This window comes from Hyperolius riggenbachi, chromosome 7 (assembly GCF_040937935.1).
Source record: "Hyperolius riggenbachi isolate aHypRig1 chromosome 7, aHypRig1.pri, whole genome shotgun sequence".
Classification (NCBI taxonomy): domain Eukaryota; kingdom Metazoa; phylum Chordata; class Amphibia; order Anura; family Hyperoliidae; genus Hyperolius; species Hyperolius riggenbachi.
In genome coordinates this window covers 128706677-128733331 of record NC_090652.1, presented here as the reverse complement: position 1 = coordinate 128733331, position 26655 = coordinate 128706677, and the positions used below count along the sequence as shown (strand labels likewise).

Sequence of the window (26655 nt, the reverse complement as noted above, 5' to 3'; positions counted from 1 at the left end):
TGGGTCAACGGCTGCGAGAGGAGATGCTGCGTGGGACATGTCGGCTGCAAGGGGCTGGGTAAGTAGAGCGGGGGGAGGGTTTTTTGCTTGATGACTTCTTTAAACTACTTACAACAGTCCATACAATACTAAAACACATAATAAAAATAAGCAATAACCAAAAACGGTACTGTACATATATTTTGTACATGGAGATAACTAAATAATAACGTGAAAGTTAGTGCTCGGTTGTGTTGTAGAATAATTCTGCTTGTCAACTCACTGCCCATACAATTCTCTGGGCCTGTTCACAGCACTTTGTTGTAATGGATTGCATTAGTCTAACTTACTACTTGCAGGCTTTGTATTAAAGCCTATTGTATGTCCAGTCTCCATTGCAGTTCTCATATGTGTTATGCAACTGACCACTGTGAATCCAGCCTGAGCCATTCGGTAAGCAGAAGACAGTCTGTATACAAATCCTCTGCTTATGCCACTGAAAGCCCAGACTGCTGGTATATAGTTAGCCTACTGCTTATAGGTATCAGCAGTTCACTCAGGTAGTCCCTTATATGTGTATGCCCCCAACTGAGGGAGCCCAATCCCTCTGAATCATATAGAAAAAAATGAGGAGTTGCAGCACACGGCTCTTTATTGAGCAACAATAAATCATATACAGGCACACGTTTCGGTCGTTCCACAACCTTCCTCAATGCCAAATGAATCAATACCTCATATGCAAATATATACCTGTGCAGACAGGAAATGACAATGGAAGTATCCACCCCTTAAAGGGAGACAAAAGAAATAATGTATACATTAAGTCATAAGTGTTAAATTCACACTTATCTCATCCAATTACAGTCCATAATCCAATTCTCTATGTCTGTGTCCAATCCATGTCGTCCAATTCACGTTTTCATCCCATAGCATATCACCTATAACATTAAAAAAGATGTGTCAAATATAGATGGAGGTCGAAGTCCCTATTCAAACCATGTGGGTGTAGGGACCCCAATTTGTGGATCCACATGACCTCCCTCTTTTTGAGGAGCAGAACCCGATCGCCCCCTCTTTTTGGTTTAGGTATATGATCTATAATCATGAATTTGAGATCCACATCTCTATGTCCCATGGAGCGAAAATGTCTCGCTACCGGGAGACCAGAAGTACCTCCCCTGACAGAGCTCCTATGCTGACAGATGCGGACTCGCACCTTCTGTGTGGTTTCACCGATATATTTCAAGCCACAAGGACAAGTCAGCAAATAAATGACAAAGGTGCTCTGGCAGGTGAGGAAATGTCTGATCTGAAAGTTCTCCCCAAAAACAGATCCCTTGATCATATGCTGGCATTCGCTACACGAGAGGCACGGAAATGATCCCTTGCGTTTTGGACCCAAAAAACTAATGGTCTCTGATACAGAGGGAGGATTGTAAGCCCTAACCAATCTACTGCCTATAGTTTCATTGCGTCTATAGGCAGGTATTGGAGGTGAGTTAAACTCAGGAACCTCGGGGTACGCACTGCCAAGTATGTGCCAGTGTCTCTTTATGCTGGAAAAAACTTTGTTGGAATAACTATGAAACTGGCACACAAAGGGCAGACGTGCACCTCGAGGAGCCTCTGAGAGTTTGTCAGCCATCTGCTGCCTTCGACTGTCAAGTACCCCATGATGATTTTGGGTCCAAAATGCAAAGGATCATTTCCGTGCCTCTCGTGTAGCGTATGCCAGCATATGATCAAGGGATGTGTTTTGGGGGAGAACTTTCAGATCAGACATTTCCTCTCCTGCCAGAGCACCTTTGTCGTTTATTTGCTGACTTGTCCTTGTGGCTTGAAATATATCGGGGAAACCACACAGAAGGTGCGAGACCGCATCTGTCAGCATAGGAGCTCTGTCAGGGGAGGCACTTCTGATCTCCCGGTAGCGAGACATTTTCGCTCCATGGGACATAGAGATGTGGATCTCAAATTCATGATTATAGATCATATACCTAAACCAAAAAGAGGGGGCGATCGGGTTCTGCTCCTCAAAAAGAGGGAGGTCATGTGGATCCACAAATTGGGGTCCCTACACCCACATGGTTTGAATAGGAACTTCGACCTCCATCTATATTTATGACACATCTTTTTTAATGTTATAGGTGATATGCTATGGGATGAAAACGTGAATGCACAGGTATATATTTGCATATGATGTATTGATTCATTTGGCATTGAGGAAGGCTGTGGAACGACCGAAACGTTTGCCTGTATATGATTTATTGTTGCTCAATAAAGAGCCGTGTGCTGCAACTCCTCGTTTTTTTCTAAATATATATATATGTATGTATGTATATGTGTGTGTGTGTGTGTGTGTGTGTGTGGAGGAAATAATTATTTGACCCCTCACTGATTTTGTAAGTTTGTCCAATGACAAAGAAATGAAAAGTCTCAGAACAGTATCATTTCAATGGTAGGTTTATTTTAACAGTGGCAGATAGCACATCAAAAGGAAAATCGAAAAAATAACCTTAAATAAAAGATAGCAACTGATTTGCATTTCATTGAGTGAAATAAGTTTTTGAACCCCTACCAACCATTAAGAGTTCTGGCTCCCACAGAGTGGTTAGACACTTCTACTCTATTAGTCACCCTCATTAAGGACATCTGTCTTAACTAGTAACCTGTATAAAAGACACCTGTCCACAGAATCAATCAATCAAGCAGACTCCAAACTCTCCAACATGGGAAAGACCAAAGAGCTGTCCAAGGAGGTCAGAGACAAAATTGTAGACCTGCACAAGGCTGTAATGGGCTACAAAACCATTAGCAAGAAGCTGGGAGAGAAGGTGACAACTGTTGGTGTGATTGTTCGAAAATGGAAGGAGCACAAAATGACCATCAATCGACCTCGCTCTGGGGCTCTACGCAAGATCTCACCTCGTGGGGTGTCAATGGTTCTGAGAAAGGTGAAAAAGCATCCTAGAACTACACGGGAGGAGTTAGTAAATGACCTCAAATTAGCAGGGACCACAGTCACCAAGAAAACCATTGGAAACCCATTACACCGCAATGGATTAAAATCCTGCAGGGCTCGCAAGGTCCCCCTGCTCAAGAAGGCATATGTGCAGGCCCGTCTGAAGTTTGCCAATGAACACCTCAATGATTCTGTGAGTGACTGGGAGAAGGTGCTGTGGTCTGATGAGACCAAAATAGAGCTCTTTGGCATTAACTCAACTCGCTGTGTTTGGAGGAAGAAAAATGCTGCCTATGACCCCCAAAACACCGTCCCCACCGTCAAGCATGGGGTGGAAACATTTTGCTTTGGGGGTGTTTTTCTGCTAAGGGCACAGGACAACTTAATCGCATTAACGGGAAAATGAACGGAGGCATGTATTGTGAAATCCTGAACGACAACCTCCTTCCCTCTGCCAGGAAACTGAAAATGGGTCGTGGATGGGTGTTCCAGCACGGCAATGACCCAAAACATACAGCAAAGGCAACAAAGGAGTGGCTCAAGATGAAACACATTAAGGTCATGGAGTGGCCTAGTCAGTCTCCGGACCTTAAACCAATAGAAAACCTATGGAGGGAGCTCAAGCTCAGAGTTGCACAGACAGCCTCGAAACCTTAGGGATTTAGAGATGATCTGAAAAGAGGAGTGGACCAACATTCCTCTTAAAATGTGTGCAAACTTGGTCATCAATTACAAGAAACGTTTGACCTCTGTACTTGCAAACAAGGGTTTTTCCACTAAGTATTAAGTCTTTTATTGTTAGAGGGTTCAAAAACTTATTTCACTCAATGAAATGCAAATCAGTTGCTATCTTTTATTTAAGGTTATTTTTTCGATTTTCCTTTTGATGTGCTATCTGACACTGTTAAAATAAACCTACCATTGAAATGATACTGTTCTGAGACTTTTCATTTCTTTGTCATTGGACAAACTTACAAAATCAGTAAGGGGTCAAATAATTATTTCCTCCACTGTATGTATGTATGTATGTATGTATATATATATATATATATATATATATATATATATATATATATATATATATATATATATATATATATATATATATATATATATATATATATATATATAATTATAATATATCTCAGTAAATTGGTGCGGCGGATATTTTCCATTGTTCTTGTACAAAAAAAAAAATATTTTTTTTTTCTACTAAACTTGTGCAAGCGTTAATAAAACCTATTAGATGCTATAAATAATTGTGCCTGGATTGTGGCTTTAATGCCGCGAAGCATAATGAGTAATATGGGGTTTTTTGTTTTTCATCTAGTGATCACCTTATGGATATCACTGAGAATTCGTTGTGTGCCACATTCCAGCAATCCTTCTTGTGCTGCAGGCGAGTTGGATCCTTGCCATGGCAGGTAAGATTCCTCCCACTTCAGCTTCCCTTTTTTTTACATGGGTAGGGTTTTCATAATTAATTTTTTTCCAGCCGGGGGGTATGAAAAAGTAGCCGGGTGAGGTGAGATGAGAGAAAGCTGGGCTAGCTCTTCTCTGCACAATTACGCTTACAGCAGAGGTGAGCCGATGACAGCTGGGTGCTAACCAAAACTAGCCAGGTGGGGCACCTGCCTAAAAAGGCCTGGGGAAAACACTGAATTGTGTTCTGCAACCCTGGACAAAACTGGTAATTCGGGACCATGGTTACCAAGATTACTTGTTCTCCCCAGAATTTTTTTCCAGCCGGTTGGTATGAAAAAGTTGCCGGGTGGCTTAAAAAAGTATCCAGGTGGGGCGTGATGAGAGAATGCAGGCTTGGTGCTTCTGTGTCCAACTCTGCTTACAGAATAGGACGTGGTGAGCCCATGACAGCCGGGTGCTCACCAAAACTAGCCGGGTGAAGCACCCGGCTAAAAGAGCCTGGGGAGAACACTGCTTGTGGGATATATTCATGTTTCCAGGGAAAGCGATTGACTTGGGAGCCATGAATTGATGCCAACTCCCCACCCCATTTTTTTTTTTCATTGTTTTTTTTTGTTACATAACTATGGGGTTGACTCTATGACAATTGTTAAAGAGGCATTGTAGTAACATACAGTAGACTGTAGTAAATTATTCAGTATAACTACTTATACAACATTTTTTCCTGGTTTCAGCATCAGAAATACTTGCTATTTCTATATAGAGACAAGACACAGAACATTTATATTGTGCTTTTACCCTGGCAGACTCAAACTCTACAGGGCTGCAGCCACTTAGGGTGCTCCGTGGGCAACCAGGATCATAAGAAAGCTTTGCCCAAAGACTCCCTACTGTTTTATGTACTGGCTTGAACCAGGTTTCGAACCTTTGTCAAAGGATCAAATCATATGTTCAGAGCAATAGCTGTATCCAGTTTTGCCCAATATTGGTATGCAACCCTGTCCTCCCAGTGATGTTTAGAATACCGCCCCTCCCCCAGCATTATGGCAGACAAGTTATATTTTATACTGGCTGTACAACTATCAGTAAACAACAAACCTCCCACAGAGATTACCTGCCAACAGTAAAGATGTTGCCACCTGTTATACATTTTAGAATGTAAATTGGGGTTAGCAAAGATTCTTCAATGGGCAAACGATGACTAATATTTACAGGTAGTCCCCGGTTAACGAACGAGATAGGGACTGTAGGTTCGTTCTTAACCTGAATCTGTTCTTAAGTCAGAGCACTGTGCCATCTCTGTCCCCTGTACCTACTCTGTGCCTCCAGTGTGTCCCTCTGTGTCACCTCTGCCCTTTGTACCCGTTTATACAAGTTTAAAAGCCATTTTTTCTTTGAATTTTTTTTAAATCGATTTTTTCAAAAACTACAAGTCCAATTTGAATTTTTTTTGGCTTGTTCCCATGGAAACACAGAATCCATGCCGTTTGTATTGGCGAGTCGTTTGTAAGTCGGGGACTACCTGAATCGGTACTTACACCAGCAGTGTACCGTGCATTGGGCAGTTAGCGTGACATGAATAATGCGCATTACGCTACTTGCATAACTCAATAACTTTGGGCCGTGCTGACTGCACAATGTGCTGCACTTGGCTGGTGTAAGTACAGGCAATGTTGCTGTACGCTTTCTGGGGATGGCAATAATAATGGTTGAAACTGAATCAACTCTATTAGGGGTGGTCAATGAGATGCTAATAATATCATGTTGATGCCGGATTTTGCACATTTTATATGTAAATGTATTTAGCTGGAAAATGGACCAATCGAATTTTACCTCACCATGATTTGATTGGTTCATTTTCAAGCTTGCATACAAAATTTGCATAATGCTGCATCAATTCGAAATCATTTGTATCTCATTGACCATTCCTAAACTCCATTGATTCATGTAGAGTTAAATTTTTAGTGTTAGTTATTTAGTACTATCAGTTATGTTGTGTATATAATATAGAATGTTTGTTTTTCCCTTTCATGGATTTAATTTGTATTTATTTTAGGAACTGGAGAACCTACTAACTCAGCAGCCATGTTTAGTTTTGAACATCTTGGAAAAGGTAACGAATGACTGAGTTTTAGGTTGATTGTGTAATGTTAAAGAGTACTTCCAATATAAAAGACCGAGCCTGTTATGTCAGAATTTGTCTTAATGATGTTGGACTGGGGGGAGGGGGTCTCGGGTTACTTACTTCTCTTGTTACCCAAGTGACACCCTGCCCCCTACTTGGCAGTGCAGTCGCAGCCATGTTTCCGAAGACTACCGAAGGTCTTTGGAAACCTCCTCCTGCGTTGCTGTGGCCCGCCCCCAACTTGTTGGCCACCAGCTAGGTAGCTGCTGCTGAGCTTGAAGTGGGCCACGGCAACGCAGAGCATTCCATGACTCCTGATGTAGGATCTCATTACTGCCTGCTGTGTGGATTCGGGGGGGGGGATGATGGCTAGGCCATCTGAGCCAGCATTGCAGAGGACAGACAGATTACACATGCAGACACAACTAGTATGCGATTTATTTTGAACCTTAATTATGGGCATTTTTTTTTTTATGATGGACATCTGCTAAACCTACCCCAATCTCCTACTGTAATTCTTAGGAATTATCTTATTTTGAAGTAAGTGGAGTGATGGATTGTTTACCGTATATACTCGCATACAAGCCGAATTTTTGATCCCCAAAAAGGAGGCCAAAAGTTGTGGGGTCGGCTTGTATGCGAGTCGTGTTGTGGTGGTCCGTGGTCAGTGGTCCCACGGGGGGAGCGGGTAGGGCACTATGCTAGGCACTATACTAGCTATACTGGGGCACTTTACTAGCTATACTGGGCACTATACTGGGTCACTACCTGTTAATACTGGGCACTATACTAGCTATACTGGTCACTTTACTAGCTATACTGAGGCACTACCTACCCATACTGGGCACTATACTAGCTATACTGGGACACACTGGGGGGATCACGCGGCCTGCACCAATCCAGCATTTCCTACCCCTGGCTTATATAGGGGTCAATCATTTTTTCCTAGTTTTTCAAGTAAAAGTGGGGGGGTCAGCTTATATGCGAGTCGGCTTATATGCGAGTATATACGGTATTTTGTGGAATGCCAGGCTCTCTCCAGCACTCTCTGAGAACCTGGCTGTTTATGGTGTGCCCCCTTCCTGCTCTTGACCCTTCTCTTCATATGGGACATGAAAGGAGGAGGGAGAAGTAGCCACCTGGATCCTACTCCTTTCCAGAATGCATTCTGAGAGGGAGTGTAAGTGGCAGCCTTGACAATGTTGTGTTACCAGTAGATGCTGTGGAAGAGTTAGTAGTGCTATGGCACAGCAGCCTATTTCCGGCATGGAGTGGGAAATTGGAAGAGCTCCGCCTACAGTCATTTGTGGCACTGCACTTCACAATAAGGTTCTTCAGCTCTCTTTAAATAGTACTTGATGTTGAGCTTTGATTTAATCTTATATTTTTTTATTATTTTATAAGTTGGACAAATGCATGCACCATGGTAGTCAAAAACCATTCTTATGTCAAACCACGGTCATCTTTGTAAATGTATAAGCAGTCATGCAATGGGAGGAGACAGTGGCGGCGCCAGGGGGGTGTTTGGGGGTGCTCATGCACCCCCTAAATTTGTCCAAGCACCCCCAAAGCACCCCCTGGCGTGAACTGACTTCAGGCGTCTAAGAGACGCCGAGTCAGTTCACAGCAGCAGCCCGGAGCAGCAGGCAGGGCTATGGTAAGATGACTTGGAGTCTGCAGTGCAGGGCTTCGGGCGGCCATTTTCCCGTAGCCCTGCTCGCCGGGTAATGCAGGCTGCTGCAGGAAGGAGGAGGATCGTGGGAGCTGAGCTGCGCGCCACAAGGAGGTTGGAAGAGGAGGAGGTCGGAACAGGAGGTCTTCTGACTAGGTGAGTAAATGGGTTTTTCTTTTCTTTTTCAGGTGGTGCTGCTGATTGTGGTCAGAACTGCTAAGCATTGTGCATATTGGGGTCAGATCTGATAAGGATTGTGCATATTGGGATCATATCTGATAACGGTTGTGCATATTGGGGTCATATCTGATAACGGTTGTGCATATTGGGGTCATATCTGATAATGGTTGTGCATATTGAGGTCATATCTGATAACGGTTGTGCATATCGGGGTCATATCTGATAACGATTGTGCATATCGGGGTCATATCTGATAACGATTGCGCATATTGGGGTCATTGAACATGTTTTTTTGTTCAAATTTGCTCACATTACGTGTATTTTCTTGAGAAAACCTGCACAATTATGTGAATTTTCTGGGGAAAGGGTCACCAAAACCTGGGACCTCTGTCTTTGCGTTGCACTTTTAAAGGGAACCCGAGGTGAGAATAATATTGAGGCTGCCATATTTATCTCCTTTTAAGTAATACCAGCTGCCTGGCTGCCGTGTTGGTCCTCTGCCTCTAATTCTTTCAACCATAGACCCTGAACAAGCATGCAGCAGGTCAGGGGTTTCTGACAATATTGTCAGAACTGACAAGATTAGCTGCATGCTTGTTTCTGGTGTAATTCAGTTCACTACTGCAGCCAATAGATCAGCAGGGCTGCCAGGCAACTAGAATTGTTTAAAAGGAAATAAATATGGCAGCCACCATATCACTCTCACCCTGGGTTCACTTTAAATTACAGTTAGCCCCGCCCTCATCTGGTCATGACCACGCCCATTTTTTCGCCGCAGCGCAGGTCGTCAGCTCCCCCGAAAATTGGTCCAGCACCTGCATAGAACCTCCTAAAAAAAATTCCTCAAGCCGCCACTGGGAGAAGAAATCCAGATCTCTGAGTTGCATAATTCATTGACTCCAATTCAGTACTCTTTTCCCAAAATGGCCATTTATATGTGTGTGTGCGTGCGTGCGTGCGTGCGCGCGCGCGCGCACACTTATATGCTTATAGCTTTTGGCAAAGAACTGTTAAGTAGTCATGGTCATGTCTAGGAGAACTCACAGAGAAGCATGTAATTTGCTTGATCAGCTGATAGATTTGCAAAGTTCTGATTTGCTGTGATCACTTCATGATTTAGCACATGATCTTGACTAGCAAATCAGAGACTTGCATATCTATCACCTGACCAAACTGATCACATGCTTCTCCATGAGTTCTAGACGTGATCATCACTACTGTTAAGTATAAAACTGTTATATAGAATACAATTTGTTGCATTTGAAAATGATTTTTTATATTTTTTCCTAGACTGTTAATCATCCTTTGACCCGAAAATATCCTCCCTCTTTGCAGTACAGAAGATTGTTTTTATTGGAGTTAATCAAAAAGGTGATGATTTTAGTGTTGTTTATTGTGTATTTGTCTTTGTTTATTGTACTAACACTTAGGAAGTCTAAAGACAAAATAAAAAATCAGTTTAACTTACCTGGGTCTTCTTGAAGCCCCCTGAAGTCATCCTGTGCCTGTGCTGTGGCAACCGTCACAAAGCTGGCCGACCACGCACATCCTCACCACGCTCCCGCTGCCAGGAGCAGTCTGTGCATACACAGTACGTGAAAATCGCTGCTGTGCATGTGCAGAGCGCTCCCGGCAGGGTAAGCGTGATCAGGGTGTGCACAGCTTACAGCCGTGCATGCGCAGTAGCCTCTGACTCGATGCAAGTGGCCAGCTTCAAGGCGGTCGCCACTGCTTGATGGATGGATTCGAAAGGATGGAGCGAGCACAGGATAATGGCAAGAAGCCCAGGTAAGTTAGATTTTTATTTTTTTTTGCTTTAGTAACCCTTTAACCAGTTCAGGTTCCTGGCAATTTTAACATTTCAGCTGTGTTGCTATTCATACAGCGATAATTACTTCATTACTTAAAACTTCCATTTGTCTATTTTGTAGGCATGTTACAGGAAAAAATGCAGAACATACAATATAATTTATAAAGTGTTTTTCTTACATAGGGCTTAAAGATAGATGTGTTTTAGATCTATACATAGTTGCGGTGTGTACTGTGTTACACAGGAAATAGTCAAGTGTTTGTAAATGCCTAAATAGGGGCTTTTAAAGAGACTCTGAAGTCTCGTTTTTTACCTGTTTTCGTCATATAATCCTGTTCTGCATGAATGCCCCAATAGATTTGCCGCATCCCCGTGGCAGATGGGTGATTTTATTACAGTTTAACAGCCCTGCAAACCTTCGGAGCTCGCAGGGCTTCTCTTCCTCGAAGAGGCAAAGCTTTCAGGCTGTAGCTCTGCCTCCTCCGCAGTCAATCTCTGCTGATCGCCGCCTTTCCCCACCCCTCTCATTCTTCCTTTCACTAAGAGGGGAAGGGAGGAGGCGGAGATTGATTGTGGAGAGGCAGAGCTACAGCTCAAAGCTCAGCCTTTCCAGGAAGTGAAGCCCTGCGAGCCAGGGCAGCACAATCTTCGACCAGCAAAGTCGTGGAACTTTGCTGGTCGCTTGCACAGTAATAAATCACCCATCTTCCACGGGGATGCGGCGAATCTATTGGGGCATTCATGCAGAACAGGATTATATGAAGAAAACCGGTAAAAAACGAGACTTCAGAGTCTCTTTAAAGGAAACCTAAACATAAGTAGCAGCATCACTTATACTTACCTGGAGCTTCCTCCAGCCCTATGTTGGCCATGGGCTCCCTAGCCATCCTCCCGGGTTGCTCCATTGTCCCCTGGTGAGCTCCAGTAATTTGGTCAGTTGTGCTCATTTTGAAGATCCACTCAGTAGTCTGCGATGCAGCTTGACATCACCGTTGCAATCCTATTTTTCAGTATGTGCAACCTATATAATGTGAAAGTAGCCTTCTACTCATCCTGCACATCCATTACATGCAACATACAGTAATTTCACTCTACATAGCCCATCACTTTGCTCCTGTGAAAAATATATACAACTGAAATTTGCCTGAAATTTAAACATCTGACCGTAAACAAACCTGTACCATAAAGATATGTACATAATACTCACCCCCTGTAGGCTCCATCTGGCACCTTTTGATGTTCCTCAGGTGTTCCATTTGGCTGTCGCTTCTTTCTGAAATTTGGCACCTCCACATTAAAATTAGCACCGACCCCCAAAGAAGCTTCTGGGTCAACATTTCTTCATTGTCACTGGACACTTGGGAGCAAGTTTAGTGGGGTGGGGAGAGGTGAGAAGAGGCATGAGTGGGATGGATGCCAGAAGCTTGCCTCTTAGTGTTCAAAAGTTTGACTTCTGCCAAGGATAATGTTGACTGGGAGGAGTGTGCAGGGCAACGAACAGTGCACAGAGGTACATAACAGTGGAATGATTCAAAGTCGGGTCAGGCATCCTCTAAGGTTGGCATGGCTGTAATTGAATAAAGTGATACTGCTTAAAGAGAATCTGTATTGTTAAAATCGCACAAAAGTAAACATACCAGTGCGTTAGGGGACATCTCCTATTACCCTCTGTCACAATTTCGCCGCTCCTCGCCGCATTAAAAGTGGTTAAAAACAGTTTTAAAAAGTTTGTTTATAAACAAACAAAATGGCCACCAAAACAGGAAGTAGGTTGATGTACAATATGTCCACACATAGAAAACACATTCATACACAAGCAGGCTGTATACACCCTTGCTTTTGAATCTCAAAAGATCATTTGTGTGTTTCTTTCCCCCGGCAGCTATCTTCCACTGAAGTGTCAGGCTGTTTTTTCCTGCAGAGTGCAGACAGCTCTGCCTGTATGTAATTCCTCAGTATGTGAAAGCCCAGCCAGCTCAGAGGAGGATTTATCCAGCTTGTAAAAGATAAGAGAGAAGAGAGAAGCTGTCCTAATCTAAATAATACACAGGCAGTGTGCAGAGAGGGGCCTGGAGGGGAGAGATGCATCACAGAACCACAACACTGAAGAACTTGGCAGCCTTCCAAACACAGGCTAACAAGTCTGACAAGAGAGAGATAAGTTGATTTATTACAGAGATGGTGATAGTAGAAAGTGCTGCAGTAAGCCAGAACACATTAGAATAGCTTTTGGAACTTGTAGGATGACAAAAAACAGGATGCAATTTTTGTTACGGAGTCTCTTTAAGGCATTTTATTGTTTATTTGTAGCATGAGAAATCTGGCGCTGAACCTTTGGATGATTTATACAGTGCTCTTGCTGAAGTGTTAAACTCAGAAGAAAACACAGTGTGCTACAAAAGCTACTTTCTAGTAAGTGGGTTTATAGTTGATTATTATGGAGTTGTATTTTTTTCACCTGTTTAATTATTTGAAATGTGAGTAAAGGTTTTGGTGCTTGCAGGTAAATTTGTTTATGGAAAATTACTTTTGGGACCTTCCTATGTGGCCACACTGTCATTGTAGGCCTGATGGTATCGTTCCTTAGCAGTAGCTGAATCGGCAAGACAAGGGGAGTTTTTCAGGGACAGAAAACCTTAAAGGATACCCGAGATGACATGTGACATGAAGAGATAGGCATGGGCCTAGCACACAAATAACTATGCTGTGTTCCTTTTTTCTTTCTCTGCCTGAAAGAGTTAAATATCAGGTATGTAAGTGACTGACTCAGTCCTTACTCGGACAGGAAGTGACTACGGTGTGACCCTCACCGATAAGAAATTCCAACTATAAAACACTTTCAACTATAAAACACTTTCCTAGCAGAAAATGGCTTCTGGGAGAAGGAAAGCGATAAAAAGGGTCAATAGTTTATAGATTTTAGCTCTGGCATACTTCAATGAATGTGTAATCGAGCAAAAACAATAAAACAATTAAAACTTAAAAACATTAAATAAAGCTGTGGAATATCTTAAAAAGTCATTTTTAGGAGAAGGAAGATGGATAAAATCGTCTATTTCATTAGTTTATTTTCGCCTCGGGTGTCCTTTAAAGTGGACACGCTCTTCTGCAGTTTTGAGCGATTTGACTCTGAAACACTAGAACCCATTTTGAGAGATACTGGATTCTTGCTGAAAAGACAGTCTGAGAAATTCTCACTAACTTTCCAGATAAACCTCAGTTGGAGTGTCCAAAGGCCCCTCCCTGCCAGCTTTCCTGGGATGCAACTGGCTCTTCCAAGAACTGGCCCAAGCCTCTTCTGGTTGGCACAGTCAAAGAAACAACTACCGTAGTTGTCACTGAAAACCATGTGCATCCCTGGGACACCTGTAAGGCAGATACGTAAATATGGATATTAGGTTTAATGACGCTGATGTCCTGCCTTCATCAGGAGTGTAGTTGTTGAATCAACACATTTAAAGGAAACCTGAAGTGAGAGGAATGTGGAGGCTGACATGTTTATTTCCTTCTAAACAATACAAATTGCCTGGCTGTCCTGCTAATCTTTGGCCTCTTAACACTTTTTTAGCCATAGACCATGAACAAGCATGCAGATCAGATGTTTCTGACTGAATTAGCTGCATGCTTGTTTCAGGTAGTAGTGATTTCACTACTAATGCCAGAATGATCAGCAGGACTTCCAGGCAACTGGTATTGTTTAAAAAGAAATACACATGGCAGCCTCCATATACCTCTCACTTCAGGGTCGTTTTATGATTAAAAAGTACCAAATAATTGCATGTATAATGAGGGAAAATGGATGAAACTGGGGGAAGAGTATAGTGTAAGTATACAGGAAGAGGGGGAGAGAAAAGGAAAGACTATCAGGAAGTGAAAGTGTGGGGGGGGAAGCAGGGAAAAACATGGTGGGTGAAGTAGGGGAACGGGAGTGAACGTGCAAGAAAAAAATGAATATTGGATGATTAAAATGTCCAAAAACTAAATAGATTGTTGTGTGAAAATGTTAAATTCTACATAGAATATTTTTTTCCTTCAATCAACAACGGTTTTCTTCAGGGCTGTGGAGTCGGAGTCGGGGCAATTTTAGGCACCTGGAGTCGGAGTTGGAGTCTGAGTCGTGATTTCATAAGCCGAGGAGTCGGAGTCAGAGTTGGAGTCGGAAGATTTTTGTACCGACTCCACAGTCCTGGTTTTCTTTACTAAAATGTGTCATTTACTTTTTTTAAATAATCGTATTAATCTAATGCATATTTTGGCAAACACTGAAACCTCATTGGAACAAAGACTGTTATTTCTTTCGCAGCCATCAGGGGATGCTGTAACACTGTGTGAAAACATTGCCATCATATCTGAAGGGACAACAGGCTTAGTGACATGGGAAGCGGCTCTCTATTTAGCAGAATGGGCCATTGGAAATATAGATGTCTTCAGAAATCGGTGAGATAGTCTGTTCATGCTGTATCCAGCCTTGTTTACATGCATATCCTGATTTTCTTTCTCTGATTTCAACTGTTTTATTTCTCTGATTCCATGTAAAGTATTCTTATTGAAAAAAAGTATATGCTGTTCATGTAAAGTAGTTTCTTTTTAACACATGGATATATAATTATCTTCTTTTAAAAAGTAAAAAACTAACCCTTTGCAATCCTATATATCCCTGCGTCATCAGTGTCCGTGTATTCTCTCTATTGCGCATGTGCGCAGCACGGCCTGGGACAGGAGCAGGGTGTTCCAGGGGGCTGGCAGAATGCCGCACGGTGGGCGGGTGCGGCGGCGATGACTAGAGCCATTTTGAAACAATCATTCATAAGACAAAAATAGTAAGATATGTCATTTCCTTCTCTGGAAAAAGTAAGTATGCATCTAACTTGTATTGCATTTTACTGCTGTAAAAACCTCAAGTAGGGATTTCTTAGAACTGTCTAAACTGCCATGACTTCAGTTGGGCTTTCTCTTTTTCTACATTCTTACATGCAGAATAGTTTTCAGCCAAGAGATGTTTTAGGTGTTTTTTTTTTTTTCCTGCACATCCAAAGTTGATAGGTTTTGGATCCATGCTTTGACTTGGCTATTTCTGAACTCTCCCGTTTTTGTTTTTTTTTACAATTCCATTGTGCATTTTATGGATTTTTTTTAAAGTCCATTGTCATTTTGTGAGTGCTACTTTGAGTTTAGGCTGGATAGAGAAAAAAAAAGAAGAAAACAGGGACACCGGGAGCCCTTCTGGTGTAATATCGTCGGGTATTAAAGAAAGAAGGAGAATCTGAGTATATTATACTCACAAGTGTAGGTTGCTAGCAGAGGCAACCACTCATATAGGCATGTGGAGAAATCCCGTCTCCACTCAGTCTTGTAATGGTTGGTCGCTGCTCCTTCCAAAAAGAAAAAGACTCACTATACCAAGGCGTAGTGAGAGCCCCATATAGTGGGTTGGTTCGACTGGATACAGTAGGGTTAGGAGGCGCCTGTATTCGTGTAGTATATATTTGGATATATGTTATTTCCTCTTAGATTAACTCCAAAAAACAATAATAAGATTCTTGCCTACCTTGTATAGGAAGACATCGACTCTTAATGAATTTATGATATTTATTTTCATAAAGCACCTCAGACGACAACGCGTTTCGCGGCTCAAACTGCTTCCTCAGGTTAACAACAGGGTGCTCAATAGGTATCTGTAAAAGGTTGGCGCCCAGGATTTTACAGAAACGGGTTGTCTGAGGTGCTTTATGAAAATATCATAATTCATTAAGAGTCTATGTCTTCCTATACAATGTAGGCAAGAATCTTATTATTGTTTTTTTGGAGTTAATCTAAGAGGAAATAACCACATATATCCAAATATATACTACACGAATACGGGCGCCTCCTAACCCTATTGTATCCACTTTGAGTTTAGGGTTCCCACATTACCCTTAACAGTACTGTGAAGGATTTATAATAGATTCTTTGATAGTGAGCTGCCTAGTCCTGAAACAGCAAAGTTACCCCAAACCACAACATTCATCACACCATGTTTTACATGTGCACAGGCCCTAACGCTAAATTATACATAACTCTATTAATTATCCCTAGTAATGACAATTCCTAACTAGCCTTCCTGATTTATCAATTAATGCAATTGTCTCCAATGGATGATTAATGAATTGCAGTTAATTATAACTTTATGCAAATTTTGTTGGAAAATTGATTATAGCAACAATTTTGCAACTCAACATGAAAACCTGCCAGCTAGCTACTAGACAACAGTTTACTTGAGTGTGGTGAAAAGTAGTGCAGGTTCACTGTGCTCTCCTTAATTGTCCAGTAGTATGCAAGAAAATATGAAATAGAAAATTCTGTGCAGGGAAACCTTCACAGTGCATCCCCTTTACTAGAGTGAGTAAAGTATAGGAAAGAATCACCCCCTTATTATATATATTTTTATCAGTTTGCAGCCTGAATTGAAGACAGAGACACACACATCACACATTATTTCCAGCTGTATTTATTCAAAATCATTAAACAAATTATACATTTCAACTCTGTGAGCTGTAACTGATCACCTTACCCATTACACACCAAACCAGTTGGCTTACACCTTTGATCAGCTGTAATAATTTAGATTTGTTCATGTTAAAACAGTTAATCTGGTAGCATTCCAGTGCTTGGTAGAGCAACTTAAAGGGACCATGAGCTGTGTCTTAAAAAGAAAACTGGACTTACCTGGGCTTCCTCCAGCCCACCGTAGCCTGCAAGGTCCCCGTCATCCTCAAGGCCCCCTCTGTGGTTCTGCTGGCGGCTCTGGTAATGTGCCGACTTCAGGCGAAGTGCTCACCCCCACTGTGTACCTGTTGCGTCATCACGCCGGCGACCGTAAGAGTCCTGCGCATGCGCGGTTCAGTCTTTAGAGAACCGCACATGCACAGGACTCTTACGGTGGCTGGCATGAAGACACGACGGGTGCGCAGCAGGGGCGAGCACGTGTGACTTCACCCAAGTCGCCGCATTGCCAGAGCCACCAGCAGGACTGCAGGGGGGGGGGGGGCTACCAGGAGGATGACAGGGAACAAGTCCCAAGTAAGTCCAGTTTTCTGTTATGTGACACCACTCAGGGTTCCTTTTTAAAGAGGAGCTCCAGTGAACATTTTACTGTTGGCAGGTGATGTAGCTGCTGCATGGTTTTTGGCAGTTGGAAACAGCTGTAAGCAGCTGTTTCCCACAAAAGTTCTAACGTTTCTTGTGGGAGGGGTTTCACCACAATATCAGACATACAGCGCCCCCTGATGGTCTGTTTGTGAAAAGGAATAGATTTCTCATGTAAAAGGGGGTATCAGCTACTGATTGGGATAAAGTTCAATTTTTGGTCGGAGTTTCATTTTAAAGCAGATGTTTAACTATGAGTGGCAAGGCACTATTAAAAAATCTCATTGATAGAGGGCAGGACAAGTTGTAAGAGGAAGAAATGCAGCTCCTGCAGCATTTTGGGATACTTACTCTCCTTGTGCCCCTAAAGGTTCATCCAAGGCAATTCATTCAGGCTAACCTCCCCCCTACACAGCAGCACCTTTGTCATCAGTGCGGACTTAAACATCCTGGTCCTCAAGAGCCAATAACAGCTTCCCTTTAGCCTTTTGGCTGACTTCTCTAACAGGAGAAATTGGGAACTTTCTATACCGCCTGAAATCCTTTTTAATCTTGACATAATGTATCTGGCTTATGATGTTTCTGACAATCTCTGTACAAGCTTAAAACAACCCCTGAAATTATTTATTTATTTTACTTTATGTAATGAATTGCGGAGATGCCGCCGCGCAGTCTGGCGGCGGGGCGGCTGTCTCAGCGTTCAGACCGGCGGTTTCCGCACAGCAACATGTGTCTGGTTTGCCTGGGCCTTCTGGTGCACACGGATGGAGAGCTACGCGCACGCGCGCCAGAAGACAGGACCTTTATGCCAGCAGGAGAGGTGTCAGCTGATCAGGACGATCAGCTGATCCCAGCGGAACTCCTGATTGGCTGAGTGGCTGAGGGCGGTGCTGCGGAGGGCTGTAGTATATATAGATCTTGCTTGTCAGTTGCTGGTTGTCTGCCGTTGCGAATACTTACGTGTGAGCATTCAGACCTCAGTCAGATCCTATAGTGTGTTAGAACCAGTTGGAACTGGGAATTCACACTTAGCCAGATTCCGCTCCTTGATTTTTACTTTGTCATTACTGTGTTATACCTTAGACCAGTTCCAGGGTGTTGAGACCGAGGACCTCACACCCAAGCATAGGATTACTGTGTCATTACTGTGTTATACTTTAGACCAGTTCCCGGGTGTTGAGACCACGGACCTCACACTCAAGCATAGGATACTGTGTTATGCTCTAGACTAGTCCCCGGGTGTCGAGACCAAGGACCTCACACCTCAGACTAGGATTGTGCTTTATATCTGTTATGACCTCTGGCTCTGTTGACCTCTCTCTTGCTTTCTGATTCGGTACCTCTGCCTATCTGTCTACCAGTTGCCAACCTTGCCTGTACCCGGTTACCGAATCAGCCTTTTGTCTCTGTACCTTATCTGCTCGTGTGTTGCCGACCTGGCCTGTCTGACCCTTCTGACTGTCACTCATCCCTCGAGTGATCAGTCTGTCTGTACTACCCGTGACGCTAATCCACCAGGTGTCAGTTAGCTGCAAGGACCTCCTGCTCCTCAGAGAGTCCTTCCTGCAGTTCAGCCAGTGGCCTCTACCCCATAGGAGCCCACTGGCTGCAGTACAGTCTGATTCCCAATCCATCTGGGAATCCTTGGCTGCAGTACAGTCTGATTTCCAGTACATCAGGGTGTCACTGCTACAAGATTATATCTATCTCCTCCTCTTAAAGAGATAGTCCCTGCACAGCCAGAGGCCACCTGCTCCTCAGGTGGTCACTGGTTGTAGTAGTATCTGTGGCTCTCGCTCCACGGGAGATGGCCTCAGTTGCACCAAGCACTTACACTTCATTAGGTGTCCAGAGGTTAGTCATACTTGTATTATTGGTGATTCTGCAGATCATCCATAATCAGGTATACATCTGCATTCTTGGTGATACTACAAATCACCAAAAATCAGATACTCTCTGTGCGCTGACAACGATCGTTACACTTTATTAGCAAGAAGCCTATGGATAGTTTAGGTCAGGGGTCCCCAAACTTTTTCGGTCAAGGGCCAGATCAACCTACTTCAGACTGCTGGGGGCCAGAACATACATAAAATGATATTGAAAACCATTACACTGAATCTAGGTATTGATTCCCCCCCCCCCCCCCCCCCCCCCCCCCGGTCATGCCGGAGGAGTAATCCCAGCAGCAGCCATTCAGTCATGCTCCACCCAAAGAAACTTTGTGCGTCATACAGTGAAGCCTACCCAGGTGACAAGCTGACATCCAGTTGGACAGCAATGTCACCTGATACAGAATTGGATACCCACGGGCCGTAGTTTGAGGACCACTGGTTTAGATGCTTCACATATGAAGATACACGGTTCCATTGCTGGGGGTCCTATAGAACAAAGGTGCTCATGCACAGAGGAAAAAGGCCATGCAAGAGTGCCTTCTTTCTAATGTGCCTGCGCAAACCGCACATGCACAAGCATGGTACACCTGCTCATTCATGGCCGCACGCGCACACTGAATAAAAAATGTCCAATCGAGGGACCCATCGATGATACAGTATGGCGTACCACACTTTAGGATTGCTTTAAAGGACTACCATTACCATTGTGAAAACTTGTATTTATAAGATGTCCCAGAGTAAAATGCACCATAAATTGTTTTTTTTTTTTTTAATGTCACAGTAGGTAGTACAAATCCTATAGATGTGACAGGTTTTGGGCTAGCACATCTCTTGATGAGGGATTCTCAGGGTTTTATTTATTTTCCTCCAAAATGATGGAGGTCAGCATCTTTGTATAGATCCTTTCCAGGGAGTGCTTTTGTAAATAATAATGAAAATACAGTATATAGAGAAACAATCCTGAGGAGATGGACTAGTCAAAAACCTGTCATATCTCATATATGTCCTACATCATATCTCATTAAATGTGTTATTTTAAAGCATATCTGAATGGACATGAAGTGAAGAGATACAAATGGGTGTATATATAGTAACCAGCCTGCTTAGAATCTGCCTGTGTTTTCCTTTTTTTTTGCCTTTTTTTTCTTGTTTGCATTAAAAGAGCAGAGTTATCAGTATGCAAATTAAGCCATGGAACAGCAAGCTGCCCAGCAATCCTGAGGAGTAAACGGAAGTAACTTAGTTTTATCTTGGTGAGCACACACTGCTGGTAACAAACAAGAGCTAGAAAGCGGGGGTTTTTTGCATTGCAAAATGCAATCAGAAATGCAATGCAATTTCACTTCACTGGATGCTAGGAACACTAGGAGAAAACACAGAAAAGGTGCAGCATGCAGGACTTTTGTGATCATGCAAAATGACATTGTCATAACATCGCACTAGTGTAAAAGGGTTCTTGTGATTTTCATTATTTTACTACTGTCATTGCATTTTGCAATTTGCATGCAATTGGAAAACGCAGCAAAATTGTGTGTAGTATACAACAACCCTAAATGTTCATTATTACTTTTAATTGGTAGCTGAAAGAACCAGATTTGATGTCACGCTGACATAGCTGCAGTACAATGCGCAAAGTTAAAATTTAGCTCCTTAAATTGAAAATAAAAATATGAGATTGCAGGAAGTTTCAATATACTGTTGCTAAAATGCATACAATAAATTATATGATAATTTTATTTTCAGTTCAGGCTTGCTTTAATAACTGGTAATCACCTGTATGTGCACGGTTTGTGTTGTGTGCACGGTTTGTGTTGTATGCACGGTTTTCTTACCTTGCTATAGGATAAGTATCTAGCAGTAGACCTCAGTTTCTGATATGTTTGTATGTACGCAATGGGAAAGGTTGTTATTGTAGCAGCTTGTTAAATTTAGCTCTTTTTTTTTCTCAAGCAGTGTAAAATCTTCCTGGGCTCAGAGCACTTCACACACTTATGATGAGTTAATGTAATGTTTGGTGAAGCACTATACCCCTATGTATTTACCAGTATAAATATAAACGTTGTCCATTTGCTGCCTGTGTTGCTGTAGAGATGTACATAAGTGAAATAAATAATGGCAGATCAGATGCAGGCATTCATCTTAAGATTCAACCCTATTTGCTGCTAACAAAAGAAACCTTTTAAATAGCTCCGCACTTGAGCTCCGTGTATCTCCTTTCCAGTTAAAATTCACAAATATAGCCTAGACATAGGAATAAACAAACATTGATTGCCATTTTTTCCATTTCTTCTCTTGTTTATCATCAAAACCATGAACCCACCTACTGCATTAGGGGCAGAATGCCAAAGATAATTGCACATTCCGCTCTTCTAAACACTCCTTTCTAAGAATATGTCCATCTCTGATGATTGCAAGGTCCATTAAATTATTTGATAAAAGCAGTCTGTACTTAAAGGACAACTGAAGTGAGAGGCATATGGTGGCTGCAATATTTATTTCCTTTTAAACAATACTAGTTGCCCGGAATCCTGCTGATCTTTCATGCATCAGTCATATCTGAATCACACACCTGAAACAAACTTGCCTCAAATGCATTCAAACTTAAAGGATGTTCGAGGTAAAGTGAAGTGAAGCCCTATATAGTATCCGCATGGTATGCCTGCAAATTGGTCCAACCAACCTTTGAAATGGATCTATTCTGGCCTGCATATGGGCATTCTCTCCTTGACACCTGGCCTCGCTTCCAGCATTTTTATGATCGTCATGGTCTGGAGACCATGGTGATACTATGTAAGGCTTCACTTTTTATCTATTTTTTCACATAGGATATTCTTTTAAGGGACCCTGAGCAGACCCTTAAAATGAAAATCTGCACTTATCTGCAGCTTCTTTTAGCCCCCCATAGCCTGCGAGATCCCGTTAGCCCGGTGACTTCAGGCAAAGTCGTGCGCAACTGCGTCCATCGCCATAAGCGTGGTTCTCGAATGACTGAACAGCACAGGAAGCAACGGACGTGATCGAAAAGGGTGCACGACGGGCCACGCATGCGCAGCTGCGTACCGCTTTGCCTGAAGTCACCGGACTAACGGGTCTGCCAGCGTGACCACTGAGAGCGGACCTAGAGGACTCTGAGGGACCTCGCTGGGGAATGTAAGGTGGGAATGATGTGTTAGGATACAGTGTGGCTGAACCTTCATTTGACTTGGGCAATCAGTAGGTGAATGTAACAGTAAGGACTGGCTGTCCCTAGTTCATAGTCCTTATTCAAATTTATACATAAAACAGTTTTTCAAATATTAATGCACTGAGATTGTGCACAGGAAGCTGATCTATTTGAAGTGTACATCTATCTGTAAACTACCAGTCTGGTGGTTTTGAAAATAAATCTTAAAACCACATACCGGTGTGTTCATGCTGTTTTTGTTTTGCTTTTCCGTTTGGCTTTCAGAACCATTTTAGAACTCGGAAGTGGAATTGGTTTGACTGGACTAGCCATTTGCAAGAGCTGTTTCCCAAAGAAATACATATTCAGTGACTGTCACCAGATGGTACTCCAGCATCTCAGAGACAATATTTGCTTGAATGGTTTTGTGCTTGGCAAGGAACTTGAGAGCCAAGAAGACACTGAAAATACACAACATTCAGACATCGCTCAGCTATCTGTTATGGAACTGGACTGGGATTCCATTACGGAACAACAACTTTCACGCCTTGAGGCAGATGTGATAATTGCATCAGGTAGTAAAACAGTACAGGTTTAAACGGAAACGTCTGCTTTTACCATGTTGTTTTAAAAAGTAAATTACTGTCATGTAGTGTACTTTAAAGTATATTTAAATGGTACTGTACTTAGCAGTAAGTGCTTAGCTATCTCCTTCATCACTGTCCGTAAACCTTTTATAAACCTGACCAGTACCATTGTAAAGCTACAAGTATTTAATGTCTTGCTTCCCCTAGGTAAGGGCTCGTTCACACTAGGGGCGTTTTTGAGATTTTTTTTTTTAAGCACTGGCGATTTTCAAAATCTTCCTGAAAGTGCTTGTGCAATGATTGTCTATGGCAAAGTTCACATCTGAGCGGTTTGTTTCCGATCCGCTCAGATAAGCGGTGCATGGGCCGTTTTTAAGGTGATTCCACCTCAATGGAAGATATAGGAAAAATGTAAAATGCTCACAAAATCGCTTTGTGCAGCGATTGCGTCAGCGTTTTTGAAAATAAATACATTGTATGTATTTTCCGGGTCAAAGAGTTCACTTCCTGACTTGCACTCGGAAAAAGTGCTTAGAAAAGCGCTTTTAACAAAACTGCATCATCCACCCAAGCGCTGGGAGTTGGAAAAAAAACGCCTTTAAAAAAGCACAACGCAAAAGGGACACACGAGCAGAACGCAATGGGAACGAGGCCTGAAAATGGAGTGGCCAGCCTCCTCCGCTTGTATTCACGAGATTTCCAGCAATAGGGGGTGCATAAGTAACGACCGCATCGGGGCCCTTGGGCCAGAGGGGCCCCGAAGGGTCCACTCTCTATCTCAATATTAGCTCTCTATTGATCCTGTGCTGGTAATAATCACTTCTATAGATGCCTTGAATAGTAGTAATCCTTAACAAACTGTTCCCCATCCCCTTCTTGCACCTCTGACACTGTGGTTGTCCTTGGCAGGTTTTGGTGCGCCGCATCAATTGTTATGTATGGAGTGCTTGGGGCACCCCATGTTAAACTTGCATCGGGGCCCATAGCTCCTTAGCTACATCATGGTCTCCAAAGTTCTAGTAATGTTGTCACTCTGGGTTGTTTTTAGCTCCTGGAGGTGGGCTAACACACAGTGACTTATGGGAGGAGGTGCAGCATGAACACAGCTCTAACAAAGCATTAACTACAAATCGTAGGACCCCTACTTTAATGGGCATCCTCAATAATCCCACCCTTTCCCTTGCCTACCCCTGGTGATCCTGGCTGCCTGGGGGCCCATCTTGCAAGGGTCATAAAAGAAATGTGGACATCTTCATTTTCACACCCGTAACAAGTGTAGCCACAAAAACTCCTGGTCTGAAGGATGGATCTCTTTACCACAGGGATTGGAGTAGTAGTTGTGGCTCCCTTACAGCTCTGTAGTTGCAGAGGCTGCTCCACATTGGTTACGCCCCGATGACCTGGACTAAAGGGCAGGGGCAGCTTCATGAAAGTTCACAAGAATGCTGCTGTGTATAAAACTGATTAGAGCATTTCACACTAGTGGTTGGGGGCAGCCATCAAACAAGTGTGGATACTGCGCTAATGAAAACCATTGCTTGTCATGTCTGGAAGGTAAATGCCTCTTCTCAGAAAATAGTGAATTGGGTTTAATGTTGTTTTAGTGCCATACAAGAGATGCCTTCAACCACTCAAAAATGTTAGGCTCTCACACCAGAGCAGCAGACAAGCTGTCAACACACCACTGTCAGCTGTCCTTGTGAACATAGCTGTATGTTAGGTTCTCACATCAGAGCAGCAGACAAGCGGTCAACCCACCACTGTCAGCTGTCCTTCTGAACATAGCTGTTAGGCTGGGTGCACACATATAGTGGGATGCAAAAGTTTGGGCAACCTTGTTAATCGTTATGATTTTCGTGTATAAATCGTTGGTTATTACGATAAAAAATGTCAGTGAAATATATCCTATAGGAGACACACAGTGATATTTGAGAAGTGAAATGAAGTTTATTAGATTTACAGAAAGTGCACAATAATTGTATTTATAGTTGTAGCGCTTCAGATTAACTTTAAAATCAGGCTGCAAGATATAAAGGGGGTTAAGCCCTCCACCCCTACGTAAGAGAATTATATATAAAAACAATACCTGCGCCAAAAAACAGTCAAATACCGTAATTCTTTATTTAAGAACCAATCAGAATAAATTAATTACTAATCAGAATAAATTAAAATTCACCTAATAGATGCTACTAAAGGAAGAATGACACCTTAATGTTGGATAAAATCATATTGATACTACCACCAATACACTCCTGTATGATTCCACACTCTGGCGTTTTCTATCTGCCTATATTGCTCTATCAGGATGTCCACTTAAAAAGTTCTCATTAATAGATCACAATCCTCTTTTCAATATATCCTCTTTCTTCAGCTGTATGCTCTGCAGAATATATCACTTTTCACAGTCACTATTAAACGTTCATCCACTGTGTTGAGTAAAACTTGCAATAGTAAATAGAAATCATTGATACTTGCGGGGGTGTATTTCACCGAGGCTCACTTATACGTAATGGTCCAGGAGAGGGGAGAGAATAACAGAGTTCCCGTAACTTGCAGACATTCCTTTGCCAATCTGTTTGGGTCCGGACTGTGGAAAACGGCGGAAGCTTAAGCCGTAAGAACGCCCGGGTGAGTCTTCGGCCGGGACTCATTACCGTTGGAATTTTAGAGGAACCCCGATGTCTGCAAGTTACGGGAACTCTGATATTCTCTCCCCTCTCCTGGACCATTACGTATAAGTGAGCCTCGGTGAAATACACCCCCGCAAGTATCAATGATTTCTATTTACTATTGCAAGTTTTACTGAACACAGTGGATGAACGTTTAATAGTGACTGTGAAAAGTGATATATTCTGCAGAGCATACAGCTGAAGAAAGAGAGGATATATTGACAAGAGCATTGTGATCTATTAATGAGAACTGTTTAAGTGGACATCCTGATAGAGCAATATAGGCAGATAGAAAACGCCAGAGTGTGGAATCATACAGGAGTGTATTGGTGGTAGTATCGATATGATTTTATCCAACATTAAGGTGTCATTCTTCCTTTAGTAGCATCTATTAGGTGAATTTTAATTTTATTCTGATTGGTAATTAATTCTGATTGGTTCTTAAAGAATTACAGTATTTTACTGTTTTTTGGCGCAGGTATTGTTTTTATATATAGTGCACAATAATTGTCTAAATAGAATTAGGCAGGTGCATAAATTTGGGCACTGTTGTCCTTTTATTCATTCCAAAAATTAATTTCAAAACCTTTAGAACTAATTATTGGAACTCAAATTAGCTTGGTAAGCTTAGTGACCCTTGACCTACATACACAGGTGAATCCAATTATGAGAGAGTATTTAAGGGGGTCAATTGTAATTTTCCCTCTTTTAATTTTCTCTGAAGAGTAGCAACATGGGGGTCTCAAAACATCTCTCAAATGACCTGAAGACAAAGATTGTTCATGGTTTAGGGAAAGGATACAGAAAGGTGTCTCAGAGATTTCAGATGTCTGTTTCTACAGTTAGTAACATATTGAGGAAATGGAAGACCACAGGCTCAGTTCAAGTTAAGGTTCAAAGTGGCAGACCAAGAAAAATCTCGAGTAAACAGAAGCAACTAATGGTGAGAACAGTCAACCCACAGATCAGCACCAAAGACCTACAACATCCTCTTGCTGCAGATGGAGTCACTGTGCATCGTTCAACCATTCGGCGCACTTTACACAAAAAGATGCTGTATGCGAGA

At 42.4% G+C, this 26655-nt stretch overlaps 1 protein-coding gene across 1 annotated transcript in view; it reads left to right on the top strand.

Annotated features, from left to right (window-relative positions):
* The window catches only part of EEF2KMT (eukaryotic elongation factor 2 lysine methyltransferase), a 49623-nt gene that overhangs the window by 9306 nt on the left and 13662 nt on the right, over positions 1-26655 (top strand). The window contains exons 3-8 of the mRNA XM_068246830.1: positions 4272-4365; positions 6423-6479; positions 9634-9714; positions 12464-12565; positions 14457-14590; positions 22619-22908. Of these exons, the coding sequence (XP_068102931.1) occupies positions 4282-4365; positions 6423-6479; positions 9634-9714; positions 12464-12565; positions 14457-14590; positions 22619-22908 (748 nt within the window). The 5' untranslated portion in view covers positions 4272-4281. The remainder of the gene's footprint in view (positions 1-4271; positions 4366-6422; positions 6480-9633; positions 9715-12463; positions 12566-14456; positions 14591-22618; positions 22909-26655) is intronic.